Here is a 26,113-nt window from a genome sequence, read left to right as displayed (position 1 = left end):
TTAGAAATTTGTATTTACTTTTCCTTTAAATCTATTTTGGATGTTTTACGGAAAGAAATTCATAACATAAATGAAAGGACCCTCAGTTTTCCTTCTGTGCCTCTGAGATGCCCGTATGCCAGAGAGAAAGGAGCATAGGAGCTGTCCAGTGCATGGCAGAGTGAGGCAGTGGGCAAGCTATATACGACTCAGGACCCTCCACCAATGTGGGTTTATCCCTATGCCTCATTGGGCTTCCTTTTCCAGGTCAACCTCTGGTTTGATACTGATACATGGAATTTGGAAGCAAGAAAGATTTTCATGCAGGAGCATCCAAAAGGATATTTTTTCTTTGGCACCCGGTTGGTGCACCTGGATATCCTGAGCCCTTTTTGTTTTCTAGCATCTGGTGAGTGGAGACAAAGTCTTGAGTTACATGAGTGGCCGGTGTGAGGTTTCTGATGGGAAGCCAGTTCAAAGGTAGATAAGCTGATGGGTTATTTTTCTCTCTCTTTTTTTTGAAGAGCAATGCAGTTTCCCCTCTTCTGTTTTTTCCCTGCCAGCAAGGGCCAATTTATTCTTTTAAAGTCCCTTCTTATTTTAATTTTTGAAGCATTTATCTATTTGTTTTGGGTCAGAAGCTTCAGATACCAGGCGCTGTTGACTTGAGTGTGACTCTTTTCAACTCCAGTCCAGCTGGCTGAGACGCAGGACGGAAAGGAAGCTTCAACAGAGGGACTGCCCCCTTTTCTTCCTTTTTTGCAGCCTAAATCAGTGAAGGTTTCGGCTACGTGCCTGTTGATGTACCCTAAGGGGCCCAGGCCTCTCCAGTTTTATAGCAGAGTGAGCAAATAACATCTTTGCTTGAGGATAAATGTTGTTCGAGATTTCTACCTTTTTGAGGAACTCCCTTGGGTCCACCTAGCTCAGTATTGTCTATACTTGTGGTTCCCAATTTGTGGTCCATGGACCCTAGGAGGCCCACATAACCCACCCAGGGTTTTGTGGCACATACCTGTCAACTGTCTGGGACATCCCATTTTGGGGTGCCGTGCTCTCGTGTGGGAGCACTGCCTGGAAGACGCATGTCTCAGTCTAGTGCTGGGACATGTTGGGGGGGGGTATGGTGGCACCGTTCCCATAACAAAACCTACAACAGACATATCAACATTTTCAAAAGCAGGCGATCCCTGTCTTGGCTTTTGAAAAACAGAGGGTCTGTAGTACTTAGCTAATGGGGAACCACTGCTCTACACTGATTGTCAACGGCTTTCCAGGATTTCAGACAAAAATCTCTCTTAGTCCTACCTGGAGTTGCCATCAGGGCTTGAACTCGGGACTGTCTGTACACAAAGCAGATGCTCTACGTTGAGCTGCAGCCTTTCCCCCTTTTCTGCAGAGAGCTCGCCACATCTTCCTTGTGCTTTCCAGAGGATCTGGGTTGTGTGTGTGCCTGGAATCGACTTGCTCAAACTTGCGCCCAGAGTGGCTGGGGCAACCCAGTCAGATGGGCGGCATAACAACAACAACAACTTGTTCCAGGGTATAGGTTGAGGGCACACAAGGCCACCCCCTTTGCCTGAAGCTAAGCAGGTTTGGGTCTAGTCAGTACCTGGAACCACATGTGCATAATGTATTTATCAATACTGTATTTAGAATCTCATCGTGTGCGCCACTTTGGGTTCCACGAGGGAGAAAGGGCAAGATACTGTCTCCTACAAGAGGCAGTGGTGTCTACCAGCTTGCATGGCTTTTAAAGAGGTTTAGAGAAATTCACAGAGGAGAAGGCTATCAGCAGCTACTCACCCCGATGGCTACGTTTTTACCTCCACCGTTGGAGGCAGTCATGTTTCTGAAAAACCAGTTGCTGGAAACTGCAGGCAGGGAGAGGGCTCTTGTTCCCAGGTCCCTCTTGTGGGCTTCCCACTGGGGCATCTGGTTGGCCACTGTAAGAAGTGGATGCTGGGCTAGATGGGCCACACTGCCTTCTTGTTATGTTCTTAAAGGTAAAGGGACCCCTGACCATTAGGTCCAGTCGCGACCGACTCTGGGGTTGCGGCGCTCATCTCGCTTTATTGGCCGAGGGAGCTGGCGCACAGCCTCCGGGTCATGTGGCCAGCATGACTAAGCCGCTTCTGGCGAACCAGAGCAGTGCACAGAAACGCCGTTTACCTTCCCGCCAGAGCGGTACCTATTTATCTACTTGTACTTTGACGTCCTTTTGAACTGCTAGGTTGGCAGGAGCAGGGACCAAGCAACGGGAGCTCACCCCGTCGTGGGGATTCGAACTGCGACCTTCTGATCGGCAAGTCCTAGGCTCTGTGGTTTAACCTACAGTGCCACCCGCATCCCAAGCACCACCCACGTCCCTCCCACAATAATTCTGCTGTACTTGGACGGATGGGTCTCCAATAACATGTCTCCTCCGAATCTTTTGTTTTCTGCGCAGTTGTGACTTTTTGGGTGGCTACTAGTCATGGTGGCTATGTACTGTACTCTCTGCGCCGGAGGTGGCCGAATACCAGCTGCTGGGAAATTGCTGCAAGGAGGGGGAGTTCTTTTACTTTCAGGCTTCATATAGGCAGCTGGCTCTTCACGGTGGGAATAGGATGCTCAACTAGGTGGGCTTTTGTTCCAATCCAGCAGGGTTCTTATGCTCTTATGCTTGCGGCCTGCAGCTTTTTTTATGGGTGGTATAAGGCTAGATTGACTTCCTCCAGCCTGCTTTGTTCCACTCCATAACTTCCTGGCTTTTCCTATTTGAAGGGAAGACACGTTGGTGGTTTCTCCTATGAGAAGCAACCTATGATCGGATTAGGATTACTTTAACAAAGCTTGGGGATTTGGAATTGAAGCCAAGGCAGGAATTCAAAACATCTTGTAGAGCTGGGGGAAGGTTGTTCTGTTGTTTTAGGATTTCCTGATAATGAGCTATGTTCTTGGAGTGTACAGTGAACTTTGGAAGAAGTATCTGTTTGGATATATTGGTTGCGGAAATTTGGCATCAAGAGATAATCTGTATGTATTGATCTTTGTTTTTGTTATTAATCCACGTGTCTTTATATTTATGTGTGTGTGTGTGTGTGTGTGTGTGTGTGTGTACAAACACACACACATGTACGTGTGCATACACACCAAATCTGAAAGCTGTTTACAATACAAAATCAAAACTCTAAAACATATATGAAAACAGAATATATCTGCACATATACAAAATGCTGGATTGCTGAGCGGTACGATCCAGAATGGACGGGGGGAGAAAGTGAAGTTCTCAGCAAGTATCTAAAAGATGCTGTGTTTGGTGTCTGCTGGATAACATGGAGAGCGGAATAAACATTTTAATACTTCCATGTTTTGGATTGCAGTCAAAATTTCAATAACCCAGTTTGTGCAATCTGCTAGTCCTCATCGTGCACCTCACTGCAACTGGACAGTTGCAGTGGCTGCTGGCTTCATCCTGATCTCTGGTACTGCATTTGGTGTGTATTTGGTTTTGTTTTAAAAAAATCTGGATTCTGTCAGTCATTCTGGTTGAATTCTTGTGCCTGTGAGATTGTTATTATTATGTATTTCTTTATACCTGAACTTTTTCCCTGATGGGACCCAAGGCGGCTTGCATATAAAAAAATGAGAACTGCTAAAAACATAGAAAAAACAATCATTAAAAAAAAATGAACTATATACATGTATAAAATCTGTTAAAAACCATACAAATAAGTATAATAAAAGCAACATGGCACCAGCCCTTTCATTAAAATCAGTCCTTTCCCAAAAGCCTGTGGGAACAAAAAATCTTTACCTGCTGACAGATGTGGACAAGGAGGGAGCCAGTCTGACTTCTCTAGGGTGGAAGTTCCAAAGTCTGGGAGAAGCCACCAAGATTCTGATTTAGTCCTCCTAGTCTGATGTCGAGTTGAGAACAGACATTGGTCTTGTCTTGCTCATGAGGAGGACACCCCCCCCCCCGGTTGTACTGTGGATTTAAAGTGATACCATCAATTATCTGATTTTACGTCTTTGGAAGTCAGTTGCTCAGGCTTTCATGCTCACATCCATCTGGACCTGGGTTAGTGGCACTGAAATCAGAAGAATAACATACAATTTGCATGATGAGCCTTTTCCAGATAATGTAAACATAGACATCGAATCAACATCCTAGATACCATAGCTGGTGTCATATAGTGGACAAAAGTGTGATCTGTGGTTCAAGAGATCTCCAGTTCAATCTTGCCTTAGCCATGAACTCACTTGCAATCCACTGCTTTCTCAGTCACCTACCCTGTTCCAATATGTGATAACTAGCTTCATCTGGATCCAACATATGGGGTTGCATCCAACTAAGTTCTCGTTAGAGGAGACCCACTGAAATTAATGAAACTAACTATGTTAGTCATGCCCATCAATTTCAATAGATCTGCTCCATGGAGAACGTAGCTGAATGCAACCCTTAGGCCAAGATCCAATGTTGGGTCTACTTAGAAGAGACACTTGGAAGAAGAAAAATGGACACAACAAGCTGAGGTCCAATAATTTCAACAAGTCTACTCTGAGAAGGCTGGATACAACTCTTAATATTTAGGTAGTACCTTTTGACTAGCTGGCATCCGTCATTTATATTAACTCTGTAATCCTTCCAACAGTCTTGTAAAATTAACCTGTATTGCAGTTAAGTCTCACTGAAATTAGTGGGGCAGATCAGTCATGACATAAGAGCGTTTCAGTGAGATTGAAGTGCAACTTATTTCATCTAGATCAGTTGTTCCAAAACTTTTTTGGGGCTACCGTCCTCTTCGTCCCGTAAACTCACTCCCAGTGCTCCCTACCCCATAAAATGCATTATTCAGAATAGCGGTTTGCATGACCCATTAAAGAAGGTAATAACATAAAAAAATTTCAAAACAATAACAGTTAGTTGCACACTTACTCAAAATCCAGTTAAAACTACTTAGTTCTATTCATTCAACAAAACTGATGAACTTGGTTCAGTGAGAACAGCTTTTCAAAGTCTGATAGGAATTTACACCTTCAGCCCCCCCCACTACCCCCCCCCCGGGTTACCCCCCCAGATGGTGGTACTGCCCATTTTAGGAACCATTAAATTTAGATCTAGTCCATGGAGCTGGTTTAAAAGCTTTCAGTGACAACAAAAACATATTCTTGTGCATTTTGGGGGCAAAAAGTGTTATGTGTTAGAGCCGCTTTTCACTTGGCGTGCTGCAGAAAGCAACTTTTCATCACAAACAACAACATAATAGGCCTTTGGCAATAAGCTTCAGAAATGCCTTTGTTTATCACGGTCCAGTCTATGTCCTTCGCCATTCCTCCTGTCCTCCCCTCCTCCTAATGGAAAAAAGAATAATTTCTAGAAACTTAAACCAAAAGTTAAAGGATCTCAGGGGGGTCATCCTTCCTGTAGGAAGCAGATTTTGGCACCTCTTGCTGATATTGTGGTGGTGGTGGTTCTCGGGGAGAGACGGCCGGGCGTATCAGTTTCAAAGAATGCCGTGTGCGGCTGATATGACATATTAATGAAACGAAGATTAATACCATGTGACACTGCTGCTGCTTAGCTGTACAAGCAGGGGCTAACGAAGCTAATTGAAAACATACTCCTGGTTCACAAAATTATAACTTAGTGACGGCTTATGTCAGAAAGGAATAATTTTCATCCCATCTTGAGCTGCCTCTGGAGCGATCTTGGCCCCCTGGCCCTAATCCTGTAAAAGATCAAACACACATCCTAGGCTGGTTACTGCAATTTCAGAAAGAGGCAAGCAGGAGCAAAGACTAGCATTTCAGCACTCCCACCCCCCAATAATTAAAATTAGACTTCACTAGTTTGATGCTATAGAAATGTGCCCTGAAAGTATAGACCCCCCAAAAAAAATTTCTGTTGGGTAATATAGAACACCAGGTTTCTTCAGAATTACTTTGGGGCTTCATCTCATGCTAGTCTAACAGAGAACAGACCCATTGAAATTGATGGGCATGACTAACACAGGTTCATTAATTTCGGTGGAACTACTCTGATTAATTCTTAGTTGGATATAACCCAAATAACCTTGGAAGAGGAAAACCTGGGATATAATTATTTCTAAGATACATTTGGCTGCTGTGGTGTAGTGCTTAAAAGTGAGATACCAAGGTCCAAATCCCACTGCCATGAAGCTCACTGGATGACTTTGGGCCAGTCCCTCTTTTTCAGTATAACCTACCTCACAGGGTTGTTCTGAGGGGACTGTGGATCTTCTTGGGCTCCTAGGAAGGGAGGTGGGATATAAATGTAGTATTCAGTGCTTTTTTGGTTTTAAAAGAATGTCCTAGTATTTATATATTGAGCATAGAGCTGTCAGGACCAGCACAAAATGGCTGCCATGGTCAGCAAAATTAAGATGTGTTGGCACTCTGTACTGGTGAATACTGTCACACATACAAAAAGCCATGGTGGTGACAATGATGATAATAATTATAATATGTACTAAATAATAGCAATTGCAGCTCAGGCCACTTGCGGCAATGGCACTATTTTGGTCCATTGAATTTCTGCTTCTTCAAAACAATGAAGTTGCAATAATGTGACTACTCAGATCTGACTGAATAATAGTAATATTAATAATAATTGATGATATAATACAGCACAAGGCCGCCTTCATGCAATAAGCTCTCTGTCTGTCAGCTGAGAGGCGGGTCCTTCCTAGGGGAAAGTTTCCCACATTGTCACCAGGGTGCCTCCATTGTAACAATACTGGGGCTGTCAGCAAGGAGTGTTGGCTTTCTCTGCAATGTCCCTGGAAGTCTTTCCTCTCAGTATCTCTTCAGTTTTGTTGTCATTACTTATTAAGTCTCTCGGTATGGGCTTCCTGGAGGTGTCTGGTTTTTGAATTTAGGATGGTGGATGAGTGTTATGTACTGAGTTACTGTCCCTTGGCCTGATCCAGCTAGGCCTATTTTTAAAGTTTTATTTTAAGTACCGGTATGTATCTGTTTGCGGGTGAACCCCAGCAAGAGATTTACACAGAAGGATAAACCTCAGTAGAAATTTTACAGTAAAAACGGAAAAGAGAAGTGACTAAAGTGGAAATAAAGGAAATTTGAAAGCATTCCTATTTACCCAGGCAGATGAATACTGTTCCTGGCAAGTCTGAGATCACTGGATAGAACGATGTTTTTAACTGTAACTGATTTTAGATGTGTTTCATTATAATTGTTTTAGAATGTTTCATCTGTTTTTTCCCCCTCTTTGTTTTTATTTTTAAATTGTGGATCTGTTTGCCTCCCTTGGCCCCGTGGGGAGGAAGGGTGGGGTTAATAACAATAATAACAATAATAACAATAATAACAATAATAACAATAATAACAATAATAACAATAATAACAATAATAACAATAGTTATTACTACTACTACTCTTTGGGGACCTTGAACTTAGGTTGCAATGCTGTTAATTCAAGGGCTGAAACAAGTTGAAAAAGTTGTTGAAAGAGAAGAAGGGATTTCTAACTGTCTTGAGCAACTGTGTGAAATAGCTGCAAGGTTGTTACCTCCAATGCAGCCTTCTCCAATAGATGTTCCCAGATGTTTTGTACTGCAATTCCCATCAGCACGGCCATTTTGGGCTCTCATCTCCCATTAGTCCCAGATAGCCTGGCTGTTTTGAACTACCGCCCTGGCCAGCAGTCCAAAATATCTGGAGGGCATCCGGTTGGGGAAGTCCAGTCCAGTGGTTGGAACTCACAGTTCCCTAGAGACACACAATGACCCCTGAACAAACCAAGATAACCAGCAAAGGAATTTGGTAGGAATGCTTGTTCTTTAATATAAATGGGTTGTTATTTTGGGACACAGCAAACACAAGTTGTTGTTGTTTTTTAAAAAAAGGAGGCAGGGAAAACTTTTATTTTAGTGCAAATGTTCCCCTTTTTTTTTGAATGTGGATATTTGTAATTATAGGGCAGTTCTTTAAAAGATTGGGGACCACAATAAAGTAGATCCAGAAACCAGACAAGTGCTTTCGTTTACTACCCTTGTAAACGCATTTCCTTCCCCCTCTCCCCACCACCATGACCACTGTGGAACGCCAACAGCTTAGGAGCAACTCAAACCAGCTGCCCAAGATGTTACTTAACCCTCCGAAGGGGCTTTCAACTTAATAGTGTGTCAGAAATTGATGGTGAACTTGGACGGTGCCTTGGTACAGCTTCACTTCTGATTAAATGGAACTGCTTCCAGCAGCTCTCCATGGGGTTTTAAAGCACACTGCTCCGGTTTTTATTTAATGTATTGTTTTGCTTGTTTATCTCTTTTTTGTGGGAAGTCTCCAGTGGCACTGCCTTGAGTTCTTGAATGGCAGAGTGTCACAGGGACTGATTTTGGGTGGATGGGCACTATGTTTTGGGAGAAGGGGATCGTGTATGAGATTAAGGGGGCGGGGGCTGATGTTGACATCATGGTAAGTGGGATTTGAAATTACAAGATAGGCAAGAGCTCAGAAACGTGACTGGCAGTGGCTCTGTAGGTTTTAGACAGCAGTCTTGGGAGAGGCTGAAGATTGAACTTGGGCCTGGTCTGGAGGCTCCAGCTTGCACAAAAAGCTGTGGCCCGACTGTTGATGGGGACAGACGATTGCCATCACATAACTTCACTGCTCAAAATTCTGTACTGGCTGCCCTTAAGCTACTGGGCCAGGTTCAAGGCTTGCATATTCATATACAAAGCCCTTAAACAATTTGGGTCCAGGCTACCTCAAGAAGTGCCTAATCCCCTTTATCCCTGCCTGATCATCATCTTTGCGGGGGTCACTGTTAGTAGCCCCTCATGGCTCAGATGCATGATCTCTAGGGGTTGTGCTGTGTTCTGTATTGTGGGCCCAGTTTTAAGAAACTCCCTTCCATTTGAGGTCAGACAGAACCCCTCCACCTGTTGCCTATTGTAGACTTTTCCTATTTCAGCAGGCATTTTAATGGATGTTTGATTCCACAGTTTTAACTTGTGTTTATCTTTCGTATTACATTTTTGAAAACCACTTAAGAGACTATTGTGGCTAAGCAGTATGAGCATGGTTTAAATAATAACAACCTGGGACCTGTAAATCATGTGCTCTACCGGTGAGCTACGGTCCTCCCTTTCAAAAACCAAACAATTTGTTACGTGGAAGGTACTAGCACATAGGCAGCTATGAGAGAATTGACCCATCTAACTCAGGGTTCCCAAACTTTTTCCCCCTCTGGGTCACAGTTTCAGAATGAAGATTTGCTCAGGCCATGCCAAACTTTTTATTGATAAGAAATACATTGGAAGACATAAAGAAACAACTCCTAACAGTGCTTGATTTATAACATAGAACACAACTACTTTATAATATGATCATTGTCCTTGAGTCTTCCTGCCACACTTGCCATCCTCTCCTTCCACACCCTTTGAGAACCACTGATCTAACTCAACATTGCTTGCACTGACTGACCAAGGTTTCAGGCTGCGAGTCTCTTCCATCCCTAGCTGGAGGTGCCGAGATTTGAACCTGGGACCTTCTATATGCAAAGCAGATGCTCCACCACTGAGCTATGGCCCCTTCTCCACAGGCATGTGCCAAAGGGCTTCCTGGGGGTGGGGAGCTGGTTTGCTGTTTGCCCCCTGTTGAGTGCCTTGTTTTCATTTGTTTATTGATCTTTTAAAAGAAAGTGTATTTCAGCTTTCTGCTCAAAGCCTTCAGATAGCTTTGCAGTATTAACAAATCATTGAAAATGCTGTAGAGGCCTTAGAAGAACATTAAAGCATTAACAAATGGAGTGTGTGTGTTTGTGTTTTTGAGAGACAAACAAAATGTCTATGATATGGAATCGCTTCTTAGCTTGCCACTTAAAAATGTTGAAAGTGGCCTGTGAATATTTTGTTCATTTGTTTAGACAATTTATATACTACTTACATACTTATTTACCAGAATAGCTAAGCTAAGCAGTTTGCAACATATCTTAAAACATCATAAGGATAAAAGACAATACTAGGAAAAATCCGTATTCTAGAGCAACGCAATTAACAACAAAACAGATCCTATCATTGTTTTTTTTCTTACCTTGCATTGTAACATTTCCCCTCCCATTTCTTTTGCAGGTATTCCTTTGGTAAGTGAACATAACTCAGAAAATCCTCAGTAGTTGTATTTTCGTGCACTTTTGGGGTATGTAATACTTTAAAATTTCTCTATTGCTATTCTTCCTCCCCCACTTTTTTTTAAAAGGGAAATAGTTATAACCTTTTAGGACTTATGGACACATTTGCAGACCAGATAAACTGTTCTGGGCAGGCTCATCCCCTCACCCTACTCTGTTGTTGTTATTTATTTATTGCATTTATATCCCACCTTTTCCTCCCAGGAGTTCAAAGTTTTCCCCCTCCTCATTTAATCCCCACAACAACCCTGTGAGGTAGTTTAGGCTGAGAGGCAGTGACTGGCTCAAGGTCACCCAGTGAGCTTCATAGTTGAGTGTTCTCCATGGTCTTAGCCTAACGCTGTAACCCATGGGTAGGCAAACTAAGGCCTGGGTGCTGGATCTCGCCCAATTGCCTTCTAAATCTGGCCTGCGGACGGTCCGGGAATCAGCATGTTTTTACATGAGTAGAATGTGTGCTTTTATTTAAAATGCATCTCTGGGTTATTTGTGGGGCATAGGAATTCATTCATTCCCCCCCCCCCAATATAGTCCAGCCCCCCCCAAGGTCTGAGAGACAGTGGACCGGCCCACTGCTGAAAAAGTTTGCTGACCCCTGCGTCTAACCACTGCTCCACGTTGAGCTATAATAAATTGCTTCTTTTAAGCTTAATTTCAGCAAAGGGGTGGGAGCCCTGTGGGGGTCAGGGAAGGCCTCTGTGGGCCCATGAGCACCCCTGTGCGCCACTTTGGCGACCCCTTTCTTAAAGGCGCCTGGGGATGTGGGTGGGGTTCCACCTCAATCAGTTCATGGCTTACGGAAGCATTCCAGAGCAGGTTCAAAGGTCCGTTGTCTTTTCTTCTTCTCTAGCAGGAGCTAGAACTGGCTAGGAAAGTGTCCCACCTTGGAAGGTTCACTGGAGATGCTGCCTGTTGCCTTGGCTCAGAATTGGGGCTGTATTCAATCCGAGCTGGCTTTGTGGTGAACCCGAGCAAAGTCTTATTCTGTTCTTATCGCTTGAATTTTACACTTCTTATAGGTTATGCCATTTTCACACCTATCTGTAAGAAGCATGGTGTGCTTCCCCAATCCAGGAATTCAGTGTAGGATCACCACAATTTTTTCACTCATTCTTTCCAGGGCATACATTCATTGTTATCTACTTGTGTAGACTCCCCTTTATTGTGTCGATCTGATCTCAGGGCGGTTTCCGTCAATGCACAAAAATACAGGGAGCAAAAATAAAGACAACTATTAAGACAGTCCAATTAAGCTGTGGGTTAAACCACAGAACCTAGGGTTTGGCGATCAGAAGGTCGGTGGTTCGAATCCCCGCGACGGGGTGAGCTCCCATTGCTCCATCCCTGCTCCTGCCAACCTAGCAGTTCAAAAGCACGTCAAAGTGCAAGTAGATAAATAGGTACCACTGTGGTGGGAAGGTAAACGGCGTTTCCGTGCGCTGCTCTGGTTCACCAGAAGCGGCTTAGTCATGCCGGCCACATGACCTGGAAGCTGTACTCCGGCTCCCTCGGCCAATAAAGCGAGATGAGCGCCGCAACCCCAGAGTCGGCCACGACTGGACCTAATGGTCAGGGGCCCCTTTACCTTTTTAATAGAGCAACAGCATGAAGCCAAACAATTGGTGATGGCTACTAAGTTATTGCCAAAAACCCAGGAGAATGAAACTGGTTTTACCTGCTTGTGGAGGCCCATCAGGGCCTCTGCCATCCAGGCTTTCAGGGGAAGGGGATTCTGGAGCTGGGACTCCACAACACAGAAGACCCTCTCATGCATCACCATATGGTGGGCCGAACCTTGATGCCTATCACACAGCCCAGGTTTTGCTTGGTTTCCAGAAGAGCCATATGAATTGGTCAGAACTTGCACTGGTAGGTGAATTTGTAAGAAGGCATTTGAGTCCCAAAGCCACAGGACTTTAAATATCATATAGTAACCTTTGTGGTGGATGCTTCTTTGATGAGCTTTTGGTTTCAGCTTCATCCCAGTGGCATGCCAGGTGTGCCCGGTGCCTCCTAGTAACTTTTTTTGGGGATGTTGTAGGAGATTGCCACCACCATCCATCTCTGCTCACCCACCACTCCCGATTTCTGGCTTGTGTAACAACATGAGGAGATACAGCTTCTTCCTCAACTGGGTCAAGTCTTTGAGTCCTGGTTAATCAAACCCTTTGTACACAGCAGGCTCCTGCTCCATTCCTTCTGTTTTTGGATGAGATGCTTCTGAGTTGGGATTAATGAAATAAAAATGCCTCAAGCCTCCCCCCGCGGTTCTTTATTTTTTTGGCGAGGAATGCAGGAAACCCACAATATATTTTTGTTATAATAGAACTGTGGAACAGTGACATTTTGTCGTCTGTCTGTTGTTGTCAGAGGGCATTTAAATATTGCTGAGCTTTTTTTTTTTTTTTTTGGTGGGGGGAATCCCACTTTAGTGCTGGGTAGTGTTTACTTCAAAGGACAGTCTTAACAGTTCCTGCTGGGATCCTTTGTACCCGCTGGGTGCTTCCTGTTCCCTTGCAGGAAGCATGGTGCTTGCTTGCTTTTTTATTTTTTTTTAAAGCATATTTTGAGATTGGCTCGTATTTCAAACAAAAAGCATCTTTATTAATAGTGGGCTATATTGAATGAAACCGCTACTTGTGCAATGGAACGTCTCTTTTCTCCCCGCCTCCCCCAATTTGCTCCAGAGGGTTGGGGAAACCTCAGATCAGATTTTGTTGGGTTGGGGGTGCAGTAGGAGCAGGGAAGGTGAAGTTCTGTTGCGCAGGCAGAAGTTATTTCTCAAGTGCAATGCCTTAAATTCGCCTTGTCATGAGGCCTATATGGAACACCTGCATTCAGCAGCAGTCTACCCCTGAATGGGATGTCTGTGTTCTGCGGCAGACTGCCTCTGTAGCGAGTGCAGCAAGATAATTTCTTTTGCATTCTTGCCCTGCTAATGGGCTTCCTGGGGGTGTCAGGTTGGCCGCTGGGCTAGAGGGATCTTTTATTCTGATCCAGCAGGGCTGCTTTAATTATTTTTCATTTTTTATTTATGCATGCAAACCCTTTACTTTAGCAGAGATCCACCTCTGAATAACCAATAACGTTCTTGGCCTTGTTCTTGAGCTGTTTTGCTAAGACGACAACCAGGGTGGTGTCTCTGCACCAGGTGTGGCAAGGTTTAAAGCTGTCGGGAGTGCCCCCTGGGTGCAATGGCCTCCGTTGCCCTCGGGGTTGGAATTTCTCTGCAGCGATGTCACTGCCACAAAGCTGAGCCCTAACCGTGTTTGTCATGCTCTGCTGCCCTTGACGGTCTCCCGTGGCCTGGCTTCCTCCTTGATCCCCCTATTCCTTGGGGAGAGAGGGAGGGAGAGAGACCTTCCCTGGTCCCAGAGGTGGAGCTTAACAAGAAGCACCTGTTTCAAAGGCCTGGGACACTTCTACCACAGCTGTTCGCAGTGTTCAGCCATTTCCTGGCCAGCTGGGTCATGAGAATGTTCTCACCACCTAGAGATCTGTTGCTGGGCTTGGGGTGAATCCATCCCCCGGGAAATGTCCTTTAATTTAGCCCTCAGTTACAGATGGTGGACCCTTTCTCCAATGTTGAAATGCAACCCAAAGTAAGGACTAGTTTGCTCCTGTTACTATGGCGACTATTAATAATAATAAAGTTACACATTGACTTTTACTTATTACAATTAATTTATTAATCACCTTCTAAACCACTATCTCAAGGCAATTGACACATAAGATAATTAAGAAAGGCTAAAAGCATAAAATACATTTAAAACAAGACTAAAATCCTAACAAATGGACACTTGTGGTAAATATCCATTTTATCCAGCTGGAAAAGCCTGTCTCAATGTGATGTACAGACTTACCATTAAGAACCACTAAGATAGTTTTAAAAAACAGTACAAAGAACAACTGAGGATAGGGTTAAATGCAATGAAAAAGGGAACTGAGGCAGAGACCTTTTCTTCTAGCTTTGAAAGTTTGTTGAAATAGAAATGTTTTCAGTTGCTTCTGGGATGTACATGTTGTTGTTGTTGTTGTTGTTGTTGTTGTTGTTGTTGTTGTTGTTGTTGTTGTTGTTGTTGTATCTTAATAGGGGTGTTGTTTCCAATAAACAGGAGCAGCTACACTTAAGGCCCTGCTCAGAGTTACTGTGGAGCTGGTTTCTGAATTTTTGGGGACTTTAAGGAAAAACTCCAGCAGAAAGCAGTGACTTACTGGGTATATAAGAAAGAAGGCTTTCTCTTAAGCAACCTGGCCCTAAGATGTACAGGGCCAGTAACAGATTGGCAACCAGGGCAAAACCCACAGCAAGTTCTGTGCTGGTAGTAATTTGACCCCACAATAAATTTTATGCAGTGGCAACAATGCACTTGGCAGTTTACAGGGAAAAAATCCTTCACCAACCTGTTACCTTCCAGATATTTTGGACTACAACTCCCATCAGCCTCAGCCCCTACCTAAAACACCTGGAGGGTAAAGTGTTAGCAATCTCTATAATAAGCTCTCTCTCTCTCTCCCCTCCCCCCCTCTCTCACACACGCTTGTTCAACCCTGAAGAAAATATAATATAAAATTTAGATGGAGTGAGGGGAGACACAAACAGGAAGAAGCAAGGTGCCCACTATCTCTGATTTCCCTGGGGGTGGGGGTGGAAGGAAGACATTTTTGATTCAACAATCTTTTCCAGCTGGATTAAAAGGTCTCTTAGCAGTTCGTTTTGCTTTAAAACCTATAATCAGTTGCTTTTGGTACTGCTTTTAAAACTATCTTAGCTGTTTTTATGGTCTGGCCTTGAGACAGGAGGCGTTTCATAAATATTATTGTTATTGTTATTCATTTAAAGTAACGAGAATCTTAAAAATGTATCTTGGAATCGCTTCTGCCCTCTCTTGATTCGGGGTCCTGTTTGTTTCTTAGCCTGGAAAGGGTTTTGTGTTTGTGTGTCGATAACTTTTTTTTATGTGTAGAAACAGGACAATTGGGCTGTTGATTATTCCTGTTGTCCGCGTACGACTGGGGGGAAAAACCCCTTTCCCCTTCTGCCTTATTAAATCTATTTTTCAAGCTGTCACTTAGCTGGCCTTTAGCGACAGAGTCGGATGTTTATATGGCCCTGGACGCTGCAGTGCTTGTTTCCAATTGTGCGAGCACCTTGCCCCAGCCGTTGTGAATTAAATGCTCCTCACGACCTCTTGCCCTCCCTGCTCTTAAATTCATGCTTTAAAAACAGCTTAATGAGGGGTTTACTGGCCCAATTGAAAGTTTTTATTAAAACCTATTAGTGTGCTAGAGTAGCCCGCATGAAGGAAGCAATTAGCCCGGAGCGACTCTTAACTCTCTTTCTCTCCTGGCCTACAGCTATGCCAGGTTTTCCGCTAAACTGTTTCCAGATTCAGCCTTAACCCGAAACGTTGCCATTTTTTTTTTGGTATGAGATTCATACCCTCTGGCTTAATTTATAGCTTTGTTTCCTTCACTCTCCCTAACCTTAGTTCACAATGACATTTTGGGTTTTAATTTAATTAGAAGGGGCAATAAGAGGCTGTTCCTCATTATCTTGGTCTGTCTTGTTGCTGTGCATTAATGCAAACTTGCATATGAACACCCTTCCCAAAATAATAAAAAAAATTGGCTGGCATGTTTTTAAACCTCTGCCTCCAGATCAGGCAGAAGCTGCTATTTCCCACCCCGGATCTTATGCCTCACTTTCCCCTTCCACAAATAATGTGCTCTAAGTGGCTTATAAGTATAAAAGCAAAACGTAAAAACAACTGTTAAAACACAAAATTATCAAACAAAGAACAGGGGCAAAAGCCTTAAGAGACCCTCATCAGCAATCAAGTTAATAATTAGCCACAGATCAAAAGCATGTTTTAAGCCTTACAGGCAGAAACTTAAGAAACTGACACAGGCAATTTTGGGACACATTTTTAATTTATTTACCCTAAACTGCCTCCTAATGTATCTTGGGGTCATAGACTATCCCCAACGAAGGCATCTGTGTTGTGTCAGGAGAAGAACATTTAAATCTGATTCCTGGATCAGCTTTTGTTTGGGGAAAATCACATGGGACATTCCACCCCCCCCCCCGATAATACTTAAACAGGAATTTTAAAAATGTACATAGGCAATTGGGGTGGGTGCATTTTCTTCTCCCAGGCCAAATTCGAATGTATCTCGGGCTGTTAAATTGCCCCCCAAAAGCCATGTCAGCATCAGGGCACTTAACTTCTTTCTTTGGTTCAGTGTTGTATAAACCAGACACATTGTTTTTAGTAAATTGGGTAAAATATTATCATATAACAATAATTCTTTATTTTTAGACCACCTTTCATTAAGCCCACAGTTCAAGCATTATGGGGAAGATTGTAATAATGGAAATAAATAATAGTAGAAAGGTTGGTATAAAATCATCATAAGCATCATCACTAAAGGAGCCATTGTGGCACAGTGGTTAGAGAGTTGGAGTAAGACCTAGGAGACCAGGGTTCAAATCCCCACTCAGCCACGAAGCACCCTGGGTGACCTTGGGCCAGTCTCTCCCTCTTAGGCTTACCTACCTCACAGGATTGTTGTGGGGATTAAATGGGAAGGGTGAGAACCATTAACATCACCTTGAGGTCCTTGGAAGAAAAAGTGGTATATAAATGCAATAAAATAAATAACTTGCTGTCCTCCAGATATTTTTTGGACTCTGGTCCCTACCAGCCCCAGCCAGCATTGTTAGGACTGATGGAAGTTGTAGTTTAGCCACACCTGATGATTCCCCACCCTTGCATTACACACCATCCTTCAAAAGTGTAGCGTGCCTATTATTGAGCAGCTGAGCAGGAAAAGCATTTTTCTGAACTCCTTGTAGTCACAGGGGATTGTGGGAAAGGACAGGGAAAAATAATTAAACCAATTAACTCTCCCAGGCGACAGAGGGCCTTCAAGTTCTTGCTAGCTGCAATCTGCACGTATCCGCAGCTAAGTAACTATACATAATTACAAAGTTTGGAAATGGCAGGAATGAGATTAATTTACGTTACGCAGGACCCTTGTGCCACTAAGTCAGATCTGAAAAACTCTCATCACAAACAAACACAAACTGCCCTGCCAATCTCCTTGGAGCTCAAGGAGACCAGAATTCAAAGCAAACAGTGTTTAGTGGGAAGGGAAAGCAAACAGATTTTGGATCTGTTTCCTTGCTCCCCGCCCCCATCAAAAACCATGTGTGCGATTAGCCGGAACTGATAACTTGCCCGGAAACAAATAATGACGAAATGTTGAGCCAGATCTGTCTGGAAGGCATTGGAACCCACTTATCGCTGCTTATAATGCCTCAGATATGGAGTGGTTATGTTTTACAAAGGGGGGGGAAATCTTTTAAATCAAAACCTCAAAATTACATCCAAAGTGTTCCTAATTAGTCTGCAGACAGACTGCTGCTTACAGCCACAGGCTGTCCGTTGAATGCAAAGGACGGTCAGATCCTCAAATGGGCAAATTTGTAACCATGAGGTTGGTCACCTGTCCCGTGGCTGGCTGACACGGGAGCAAATTGCACTCAGGAGCAAAAGATCTCAAAAGTCATTGCCGCTTTTTCCTCTCAGCTGCCTCCATTTGCATCTGCTTTTTTGCAGTGCTGTGCTTTGCCCCTTGAAATCGTTCGCATAATTGCTGCAATCACACCTGCTACTTTGCAATAATAGTTTTAATGGTAGGTTTTGCTCTCAGTATATACCCTTTTATCTTTTTACCCGAGCATGTGGTGCCTATGTAGCAAGGTGAAGCTCACCCGTTACCTCTCACAAGATGCGAGAGCCTTCTCAGAAACAGTCAGTGCAGGTTCTTGTTACCTGTGCCGAACTCCAGCACTCTTGAACCAAACTATGCATGGACGGCTGTTGTTTTGACAGCTCTGAGGTGGGCCATAGTTCATTGGTAGAGTACAGGTGTTACGTGTCAAAAGTATCCCTGGCAGATCAGGGAAGAAATAATGGGAAAGGCGTCTACCCGAAACCCAGGCCATTCCCATTTGGTGTGATGTAAGCTGTAATGTACAGAACGCAGGAAGCTGCGTTGTACTGAGTCAGAGTGTTGATCCAGCTAGCTCAGTTAGGCCATTGATCCACCTAGCTCAGTATTATATCTGCACCAGCATTGGCTCTCTTGGGTTGCCAGGGATTGAACATGGGACCTTCTCCTTGCAAAGCAGATGCTCTGCCACTGAGCCCACCCTCGGAATTATAGCTCTGTGAGGAGAATAGGGGTCTCTTAGTAACTATTGGCATCCTCAGCAAACTATAGTTCCCAGCATTATTTGGGGGAAAGCCAAGACCATTTAAATTGGCATCATAGTAGGTAGTGTAGAGATTTTGCCCTTTCTGCCATGTTTGTCAGCTTCCAGTCTGGGTTATTCATTGCAAAGAGAATGTCAAATTAGACCCTTCATCTGATATTCAGCAGCAAATCTTACGTTCTTGACATTACTTAGACAAAACACACACACACACACTCACTCACTCACTCACTTCATGCTGTAAATCTTCAAGCTACCTCTAGGTTTTTCATCATCATAATAGAGTTGTTAATATTGTTTTAATTATATTAATTGCCTTTTTACAGTTATATTGTACACAATGTTTCCCCCTTTTTGTATTTAATCTGTGTTCTAATTTGTGTATCAGTTTGGGAAAAGTAACAACAGCAACAACTTTGGCAAACTATATTAAAAGACATAGCAAGGAGTGTGTATATATCTCTTTTTTATTATAATATTTATTGAATTTTCCATTATGTATTATTACAGTACTTTTGTATTTTTTCACCTTGGTATTTGCTCAGAAGAGTGTGCATATATCTCATTTATTATTATTATTATTTTAAAGACTAGGAATTATAATTTATTGTTTCATTCACTCTTCCATATGTTAAATATTTGGAGTAATATTGATGCTCGAGAGCCTCTGTTGCCAAGTCCAATTTCCGCTGAAGGAAGCACTTCCATATTTATTTAAAACCAGTAAAGCCATTCAAGGTCATTATTTGGGTTGTTTTCCTCCGGACGGACCGGTGACACCTGTATGGTTTTAAGCAATGGAAGCCATCTGTGAGGAGGAAGTTGGGTTGCCATGGTGACCAAGTACTAACATGTACTGTGACAAAAGCTGAATGAACTCCAGGGTCATTCAAGTGGGTGTGAAGGTCAGGCCTCCTCATTCCGTCCACTGTGAAATGAGATTTTGAGAAGAAATGTTTATACGGGCTACGTATAACACTGCCTCTCATTTTCTGTTTCCGAAAACAAGGGTGATTTCTCAAACTCTTCCTCCTCCTCCTCCTCCTCCTCCTCCTCAGGCCTCAAGTGAATCAAGTATTGGTTTCTGGACCCAATCTAAGGCCGCTGTGATGACATTTAAAGCCCTATGTGACTTTAGGCCCCAAATACAGTGGTACCTCGGGTTACATATGCTTTAGGTTACAGACTCTGCTAACCCAGAAATAGTACCTCGGGTTAAGAACTTTGCTTCAGGATGAGAACAGAAATCATGCTCCGGCGGCGCGGCTGCAGCGGGAGGCCCCATTAGCTAAAGTGGTGCTTCAGGTTAAGAACAGTTTCAGGTTAAGAACAGACCTCCAGAATGAATTAAGTATTTAACCCGAGGTACCACTGTATAGGAACATAAGAAGAGCCCTGCTGGATCAGGCCAGTGGCCCATCTAGTCCAGCATCCTGTTCTCACAGTGGCCATTCGGATACCCCTGTGGGACTCCCACTAGCACAACTGACTTATGATTCCCAGCAGCAGGCATTTTGAGGCATACTGCCTCCGACAGTGGAGGATATACAAAGCCATCGTGGTTAGTAGCCATTGGTAGTCTTTTCCTTCATGAATTTATATGAAAGCCTTTTAAAACCATCAAAGATGGTGGCCGTCACTACTGCCTTTTGCCTGTCTTGAATCTTCCAGCATTTGTCTTCATTGGATGGCCCAGTTAGCTTCTAGTGTTGCAAGAGAAAGGTAAAGGCTTCACTGTCAGCTTTCTCTACACCACACATCATTTTATACACTGTCTTGTGCCTCCCGTTCCTCGCCTTTCCTTAAACTGAAAAGCCCCCAATATTTTAACCTTTCCGCATAGGAAAGCTGAAAGGACATCTCCCCATGTATTCACTTGCCTGTTCCTTGACTTCTGCTGGGAAGCCCTGTTAGTAGTTCCTGTGCCTAGCAAGGTCCATGGTGAAGGGAGGTCAGCTTTTTGTTGGCAGGTGAAGGGACAACTTCTTTTCTCCAGGCCTGTGGAGGGTGAGATACATGGAAAGCTGCCTTATACCGAGTCAAAGCATTGCTCCATCTGGCTCAGTTTTGGTCTACACCAGGGGTCCTCAAACTTTTAAAACAGGGGGCCGGTTCACTGTCCCTCAGACACTGTTGGGGGCTGACTATATTTTGAAAAACATATGAATGAATTCCTATGCACACAGCACATATTTTATTTGTAGTACAGTGGCACCTTGGGTTAACTACTTAATTCATTCTGGAGGGCTGAAGGAACTAAGCAAGCGTGTGTGCGTTCTTTTCCATGGAAATGCCTCGCCACGTTGGGTTTAAATTGCCGCGCGGGGACTGACTGAGTGGGTGGTGAGGCTTCCAATTGGCTACAGAAGCTTCCTGCAGCCAATCGGAAGCCTCGCCGCCTGCTCAGTCATTCCCCGTGCACTGAGGTAAACCCGGCATGGTGTTTTGGCCGGCGGGCTGGATTTTTGAGCCTGGCGGGCCGGATCCGGCCTGCAGACCTTAGTTTGAGGACCCCTGGTCTACACTGACTGGCAGTGGCTTATCAGCATTTCAGGCATATTTTCCTAGTCCTAACTGGAGGTGCTGGGTATTGAACCAGGGACCTTCTGAATGCAAAGCCTCTACCTTTGAGTCACAGCACTTCCCCTTTTGTTAGGATGGGTTTTGCAAGCTGTTTGATCATCGTTCTTCCCCCCTCCATCATCACCACCCTCAATTTTTTCCCTTGGTCTTCCGGCCTTCTGTTCTCTTTATTCCCTGAGGTTAAAACATGTGGGCGTTGAGGTCCTATGAGTCATTTTGATCATGGCTGGGATCTTTTCTTTCCAAGCAGCAAAAGGGAAAAAAGCACATGCTGAAGCAAGCAGAATAACAGTTCATGACTGATTTTAAAATCTTTTTGCAGCTCTTGGGAATCAGGGAGATAGGCTCAGATTTACACCCCCAATAACTGTAAGCAGAAGCTCACCTTTTTGTTCCCTGGCAAGGAGCTGGGAGCAGAGCAGGCAGAGTTGCTCTAATTTTTTTAAAAAAATTCCAGCCAACTCCTCATGTAAAAATGTAACAAGGTAAAGGACCTCTGGACAGTTAAGTCCAGTGAAAGGGGACTATGGGGTGTGGCACTCATCTCACTTTTCAGGCTGAGGGAGCCGGCATTTGTCCACAGACAGTTTTCCGGGTCACGTGGCCAGCATGACTAAACCGCTATTGGCGCATGGAGGACCATGACAAGCGCCAGAGCACATGGAAACGCCATTTACCTTCCTTCTGCAGCAGTACCTATTTATCTACTTGCACTGGCATGCTTTCGAGCTGCTAGGTTGGCAGGAGCTGGGCCAGAGCAACAGGAGCTCGCCCCGTCACATGTATTTGAACTACCGATCTTCCAATTGGCAACCCCAAGAGGCTCAGTGCCACTTTACCCCTTATGTAACAACATGCTCAGCATGGGGAAGGACTGTAGCTCTGTGGTAGAGCATTCGTTTCCCATGCACAGTGCTTCTGGTTCAATCCTTGGCATCTCCAGGGATGGCGAGGTCTGTCCCCAGTCTGAAATCCTGGAGAGCTGTTGCCAGTCAGTGTAGACAAGTACTGAGCTTGTTGGACCAATGATCTGACTTGGTAGAAGGCAGCTTCCTACGTATGCAGAGCCTTTCCATGTTAAGCAAAGTTCCACCAGATACTCTTCTCATGGGGAAGTACAAGTCCCTCTTTTCACAGAAGATTAACTACTCATGCAAAGTTGGAAGTCTCTGCTTTGGTTATTTAATTTACATTCTGTTTTGTCACTCAGACTCAGCCAACGGCAGTTTCCCCCTGAGTAGATCCATTCTGGTGCCATGGAAATGACATAGAGCAAGTTTGGTGGCTAGATATCTTCAGATATCTAAAGAGCTGTCACATGGAAGATGGAGCAAGCTTATTTTCTGCTGCTCCAGAGGGTAAGATCCAAACCAGTGGATTGAAATGACAAGAAAGGAGCTTGAGCCTAAACGTTAAGGAGAACATTCTGATAGTAAGAGCAGTCTGACCATGGAACCGGAAGGTGGTGGACCTGCCTTCACTGTAAGTTTTTTAAAAAAGAAGTGGGATGGCCATCTGTCAGGGATTATTTCGTTGTGATGCCTTCATTGCAGAAGTTGGACCAGATGATTCTCAGGATCCCTTTCAACTCTACAATTCCATGATTCTGTGATTCTATGAACTACAACTCCCATCAGCCCCAGCCAGCATGACTAGATGGCCTATGAGGAAATGCTGCAGCATTGGGGACTGTTTTTACTTTAGTTTAGAGAAAACTGTATAATTTTACAGGAGTATATAAAATTATGTGTGGCAAGGAGAAATGTTTCCCCTCTCTCTCATAACACCAGAACCCGCAGACATTGCATGAAGCTGAATGTTGGAAGATTCAGGAAAGACAAAAAGAAAATCATTTGTCATGTAGCACATAGTTAAATTATAGGACTTGCTGCTATGGGAGGCCACCAACTTGCATGGTTTTAAAAGAGGATTGGACAAATTCATGGAGGATAAGGGTATCAATGGCTGCTAGCCGCAGTGACTATGCTCTTCCTCTATGTTCGTAGGCAATAAATGCTTCTGAATAGAAGCCACAGGATGGGTGAGTGCTCTTGTGCTCCGGTCCTGCTTGTCAGTTTCCCACAGGCATCTGGTTGGCCACTGTGAGAATAGGACGCTGGACTAGATGGGCCATTGGCCTGATCCAGCAAGCGCTTCTTATGTTCTTACTCAGTTCAGCAACATCTGTAGGGCTACAGGTTCTACACAGTTATCAGTTGCACATTTATCATCCATATGTATTTTCCCGAACTGGGATTATGCATCTTGCAATTTCTGCCACAAAAGCCATCATGTCTAGGACCCATCCTTAACTCTCCCCCCCCCCCCCGCCTTACACATTTTGGATGCTTTACACAAATGATCACTTGTATTCATTATCCTGTCCCTGTTACAATTTCATGCAATCTGTGCGTACCTCCCGTTATGAAATTCACCAGAAAACGTCATTATCTGGTGCTGGCTTACATAATCAACTTCAAAGAGATCGGCGTGGGCAAGATAATTGGAAAGTGGAGCTCTTTCATGGTGTAATTATTCATCCCGAACTTTGCATGGCTTTCAGATTTGCTAATAATGAATGTTGGCTTCCTGCATCCCTCCCCCCAACCCCCGAGGGGCTTTGTGGTTCTTCTGCAGAGCCAACCCAAAAAAAACCCCCACTCCGTAGCTTTATATAGGTACATAATACGTATGGAATAATTTATATATAGCAGAAATTGCTAAGACCAGGCAGAGAGGATAGCTTGTGTATATACTCTTGATTCTGGTGGCAAGAGAGTGGGATGCTGCGATCCATAAAACATCTGGAATTATTTACGGATCAGAATAAAGTATGTGAATTGGAACGTTTTGCATGAATGTGCTGAAAGCGGGTGTGGTTTTGTGTTGCATTTGTGTGTAAGGGCACCTGGGGTGCATGGCTGGGGAGCGAGTCGACCTCTGTTGCCCAGGCTTTGGTTAGCTTCCATATAAGAAAGCATCACTATCATTACAGAATTAATGCTGGCATTCCTCTCAGAGCTCTTGTGAGGATGGGGGAAGAAAAAGATTCCCAAGTGGCTGTTGGACATTAAGTACTTATTTCCTGACATTTACACCCCAACTTTTCTCCTTCATGGAACCCAAGGGCAACATATGTGTGATCCCTAGGTGGCCACCTATCCATGCTTTGACCAGACCCAGACCTCCTTCAGACCAAGAGGGTGAGAAGGGGGCATCAGAAAGACAAGGAAGGAAGTGGCAGAGAGAAAGGTCTGCTCTGCCCACTGCCAGCATGCGGCCCCCAACAGATTGCCTTCAATAGAATGTGGCCCTTGAGAGCGCAAAGGTTTTCCCAAAACTTTTGATCTGGGTTTTGTAGGGAGCAGTCAGACCACAGTTTCCCAGTATAAGCATCACGAGAAGCTCTTCTTTAGCAAACAGGAAGTATTTGGGGAAGGCTACACAGGAGCTTGGTGGGATGTGGGTGGCGCTGTGGGTTAAACCACAGAGCCTAGGACTTGCTGATCAGAAGGTTGGCGGTTCGAATCCCCACGACGGGGTGAGCTCCCATTGCTTGGTCCTTCTCCTGCCCACCTAGCAGTTCAAAAGCAAGTCAAAGTGCAAGTAGATAAATAGGTACCACTCCGGCGGGAAGGTAAACGGCATTTTCGTGTGCTGCTCTGGTTTGCCAGAAGCGGCTTAGTCATGCTGGCCACATGACCCGGAAGCTGTACGCCAGCTCCCTCGGCCAATAAAGCAAGATGAGCGCCGCAACCCCAGAGTCGGTCACGACTGGACCTAATGGTCAGGGGTCCCTTTACCTTACACAGGAGCTTACTTCACATGTGCATAAGCAAACTATAGTTTGTTGGACTAGGAGCATTGCATTTGAACCTGGCCATGGAATCCTGGATCCTGGGAAGTCTCCCACTAACTACCAATGACAGGCCAATATTCCAAGGGGCTCTGGGATGTGTAGCCCATCACTGACTGACTGCCCCATTGCACTGGGGCTTCAGAGAATCTCCTGCACTTCACTGTGCGTATCAAAATTATTTCAAATGCCTTAAGATGGATCTAATTAAATGTGATAACACAGTGATCTCTCAGAATGACATCCACCTACGGAACTGGAAACAGGACATCCATTAACTTTTAAGCATTTTTTTAAAAAAAGAATTAAAATCTTCCCCACTGATTTCTCTGTCACTTGCAGCTTTGCTCCAAAACGACGAGGGGAAGGGAGGATGGGTGGAGGGGGTGGAGGGGTAGAAGAGAGCTAATTTATTGCTGCATTAACTTAGATATCGCCTTCCTGTCACCTAAGTAGTTTCTAATGACTACCCTGGAGAGTAATTGGGAGCTTTTAAAAGTTTTGTGCTAAATTCTTTCTGTTTCCCCCTGTGCCACATATACTTTTTTTCCTTTTTTTAAAAAAAGACCCTGAAGTTGTTGATAATGTTTTTCAACTCCTGGATGCTTCTGAAAAAGGGGTGGGGGTGAGTTAAGCCTTTACAGAAGTCTGCCTTTGGACAGGGTCTTTCTTCTGTCACCCTCCCTCCTGTAAATTTATAGCACCCTGATTTCTCCTTCTACCTTGAGATCATTGCCCAGCACAAGAACTTAGGAAGCTGCCTTATATAGAATCAGACCATTGGCCCATATAGCTTGGTATTGTCTATACTGACTGGCAGCAGCTCTCCATGGTTTTTTGCAGGGAGGCTTTCCTACTCTCACTTGGAGATGACGAGGATTGAACCTGGGAACTTCTGAATGCAAAGCAGGTGCTCTACCACAAACTACAGTCCTTCCCCTAAATATAAAGTGAGATTCCAGTCCTCATGGTTCTGAATAGCTGGCTTATATAAGCAGGAGGTTAGGAAGGTGTCTTATACAGTGTCAGACCACTGGTTCATCAGATTGGTGATGACTCTCTAGGTTACAGACCAGAAGCCAGTACAATGCTAAGCATAAGCAATATTACAATGAGTTGCTTAATTGGGTTAAGCTGGAGTGACTCCCCTATAAAGAAAGGTTGCAGTGACTTGTCTTTTTGTGCCTGCACTTAAATAAAAGCTGAAAATTCTGGGGAGGGGTCTAGGGTATCCCCTCATGCCAGA

General features: G+C 44.2%; 1 protein-coding gene and 1 long non-coding RNA gene across 6 annotated transcripts in view; one reads left to right on the top strand and one right to left on the bottom strand.

The window, feature by feature from the left end:
- Positions 1 to 26,113, top strand: part of LMF1 (lipase maturation factor 1) — a 150,749-nt gene that overhangs the window by 5,486 nt on the left and 119,150 nt on the right. For 3 of the 4 annotated variants that reach the window (XR_014541375.1, XM_083584805.1, XM_083584806.1), the window contains exon 3: positions 10,086 to 10,096. Coding sequence is in view for 3 of the 4 variants with exons in the window: in XM_083584805.1 (XP_083440931.1) it covers positions 10,086 to 10,096 (11 nt within the window). In the remaining variant the exon portion in view is untranslated. Of the gene's footprint in view, positions 1 to 10,085; positions 10,097 to 22,314; positions 22,370 to 26,113 lie in introns of those variants that run through there. The other variant, XM_083584807.1, reaches the window with a different exon arrangement.
- LOC310748846 lies at positions 3,137 to 6,246 on the bottom strand. 2 transcript variants are annotated; one of them, XR_014541386.1, is made up of 3 exons: positions 5,527 to 6,246; positions 3,779 to 4,055; positions 3,137 to 3,616 (listed from the first exon to the last, which is right to left on the bottom strand). It is a non-coding gene; the product is annotated as an uncharacterized lncRNA (long non-coding RNA). The 2 variants fall into 2 exon arrangements; XR_014541387.1 differs by having other exon boundaries at positions 3,137 to 3,881; positions 3,973 to 4,055.

Source organism: Podarcis filfolensis (genome assembly GCF_964270895.1).
Source record: "Podarcis filfolensis genome assembly, chromosome: 14".
NCBI classification, from domain to species: domain Eukaryota; kingdom Metazoa; phylum Chordata; class Lepidosauria; order Squamata; family Lacertidae; genus Podarcis; species Podarcis filfolensis.
This window is presented reverse-complemented; position numbering and strand designations above follow the sequence as displayed.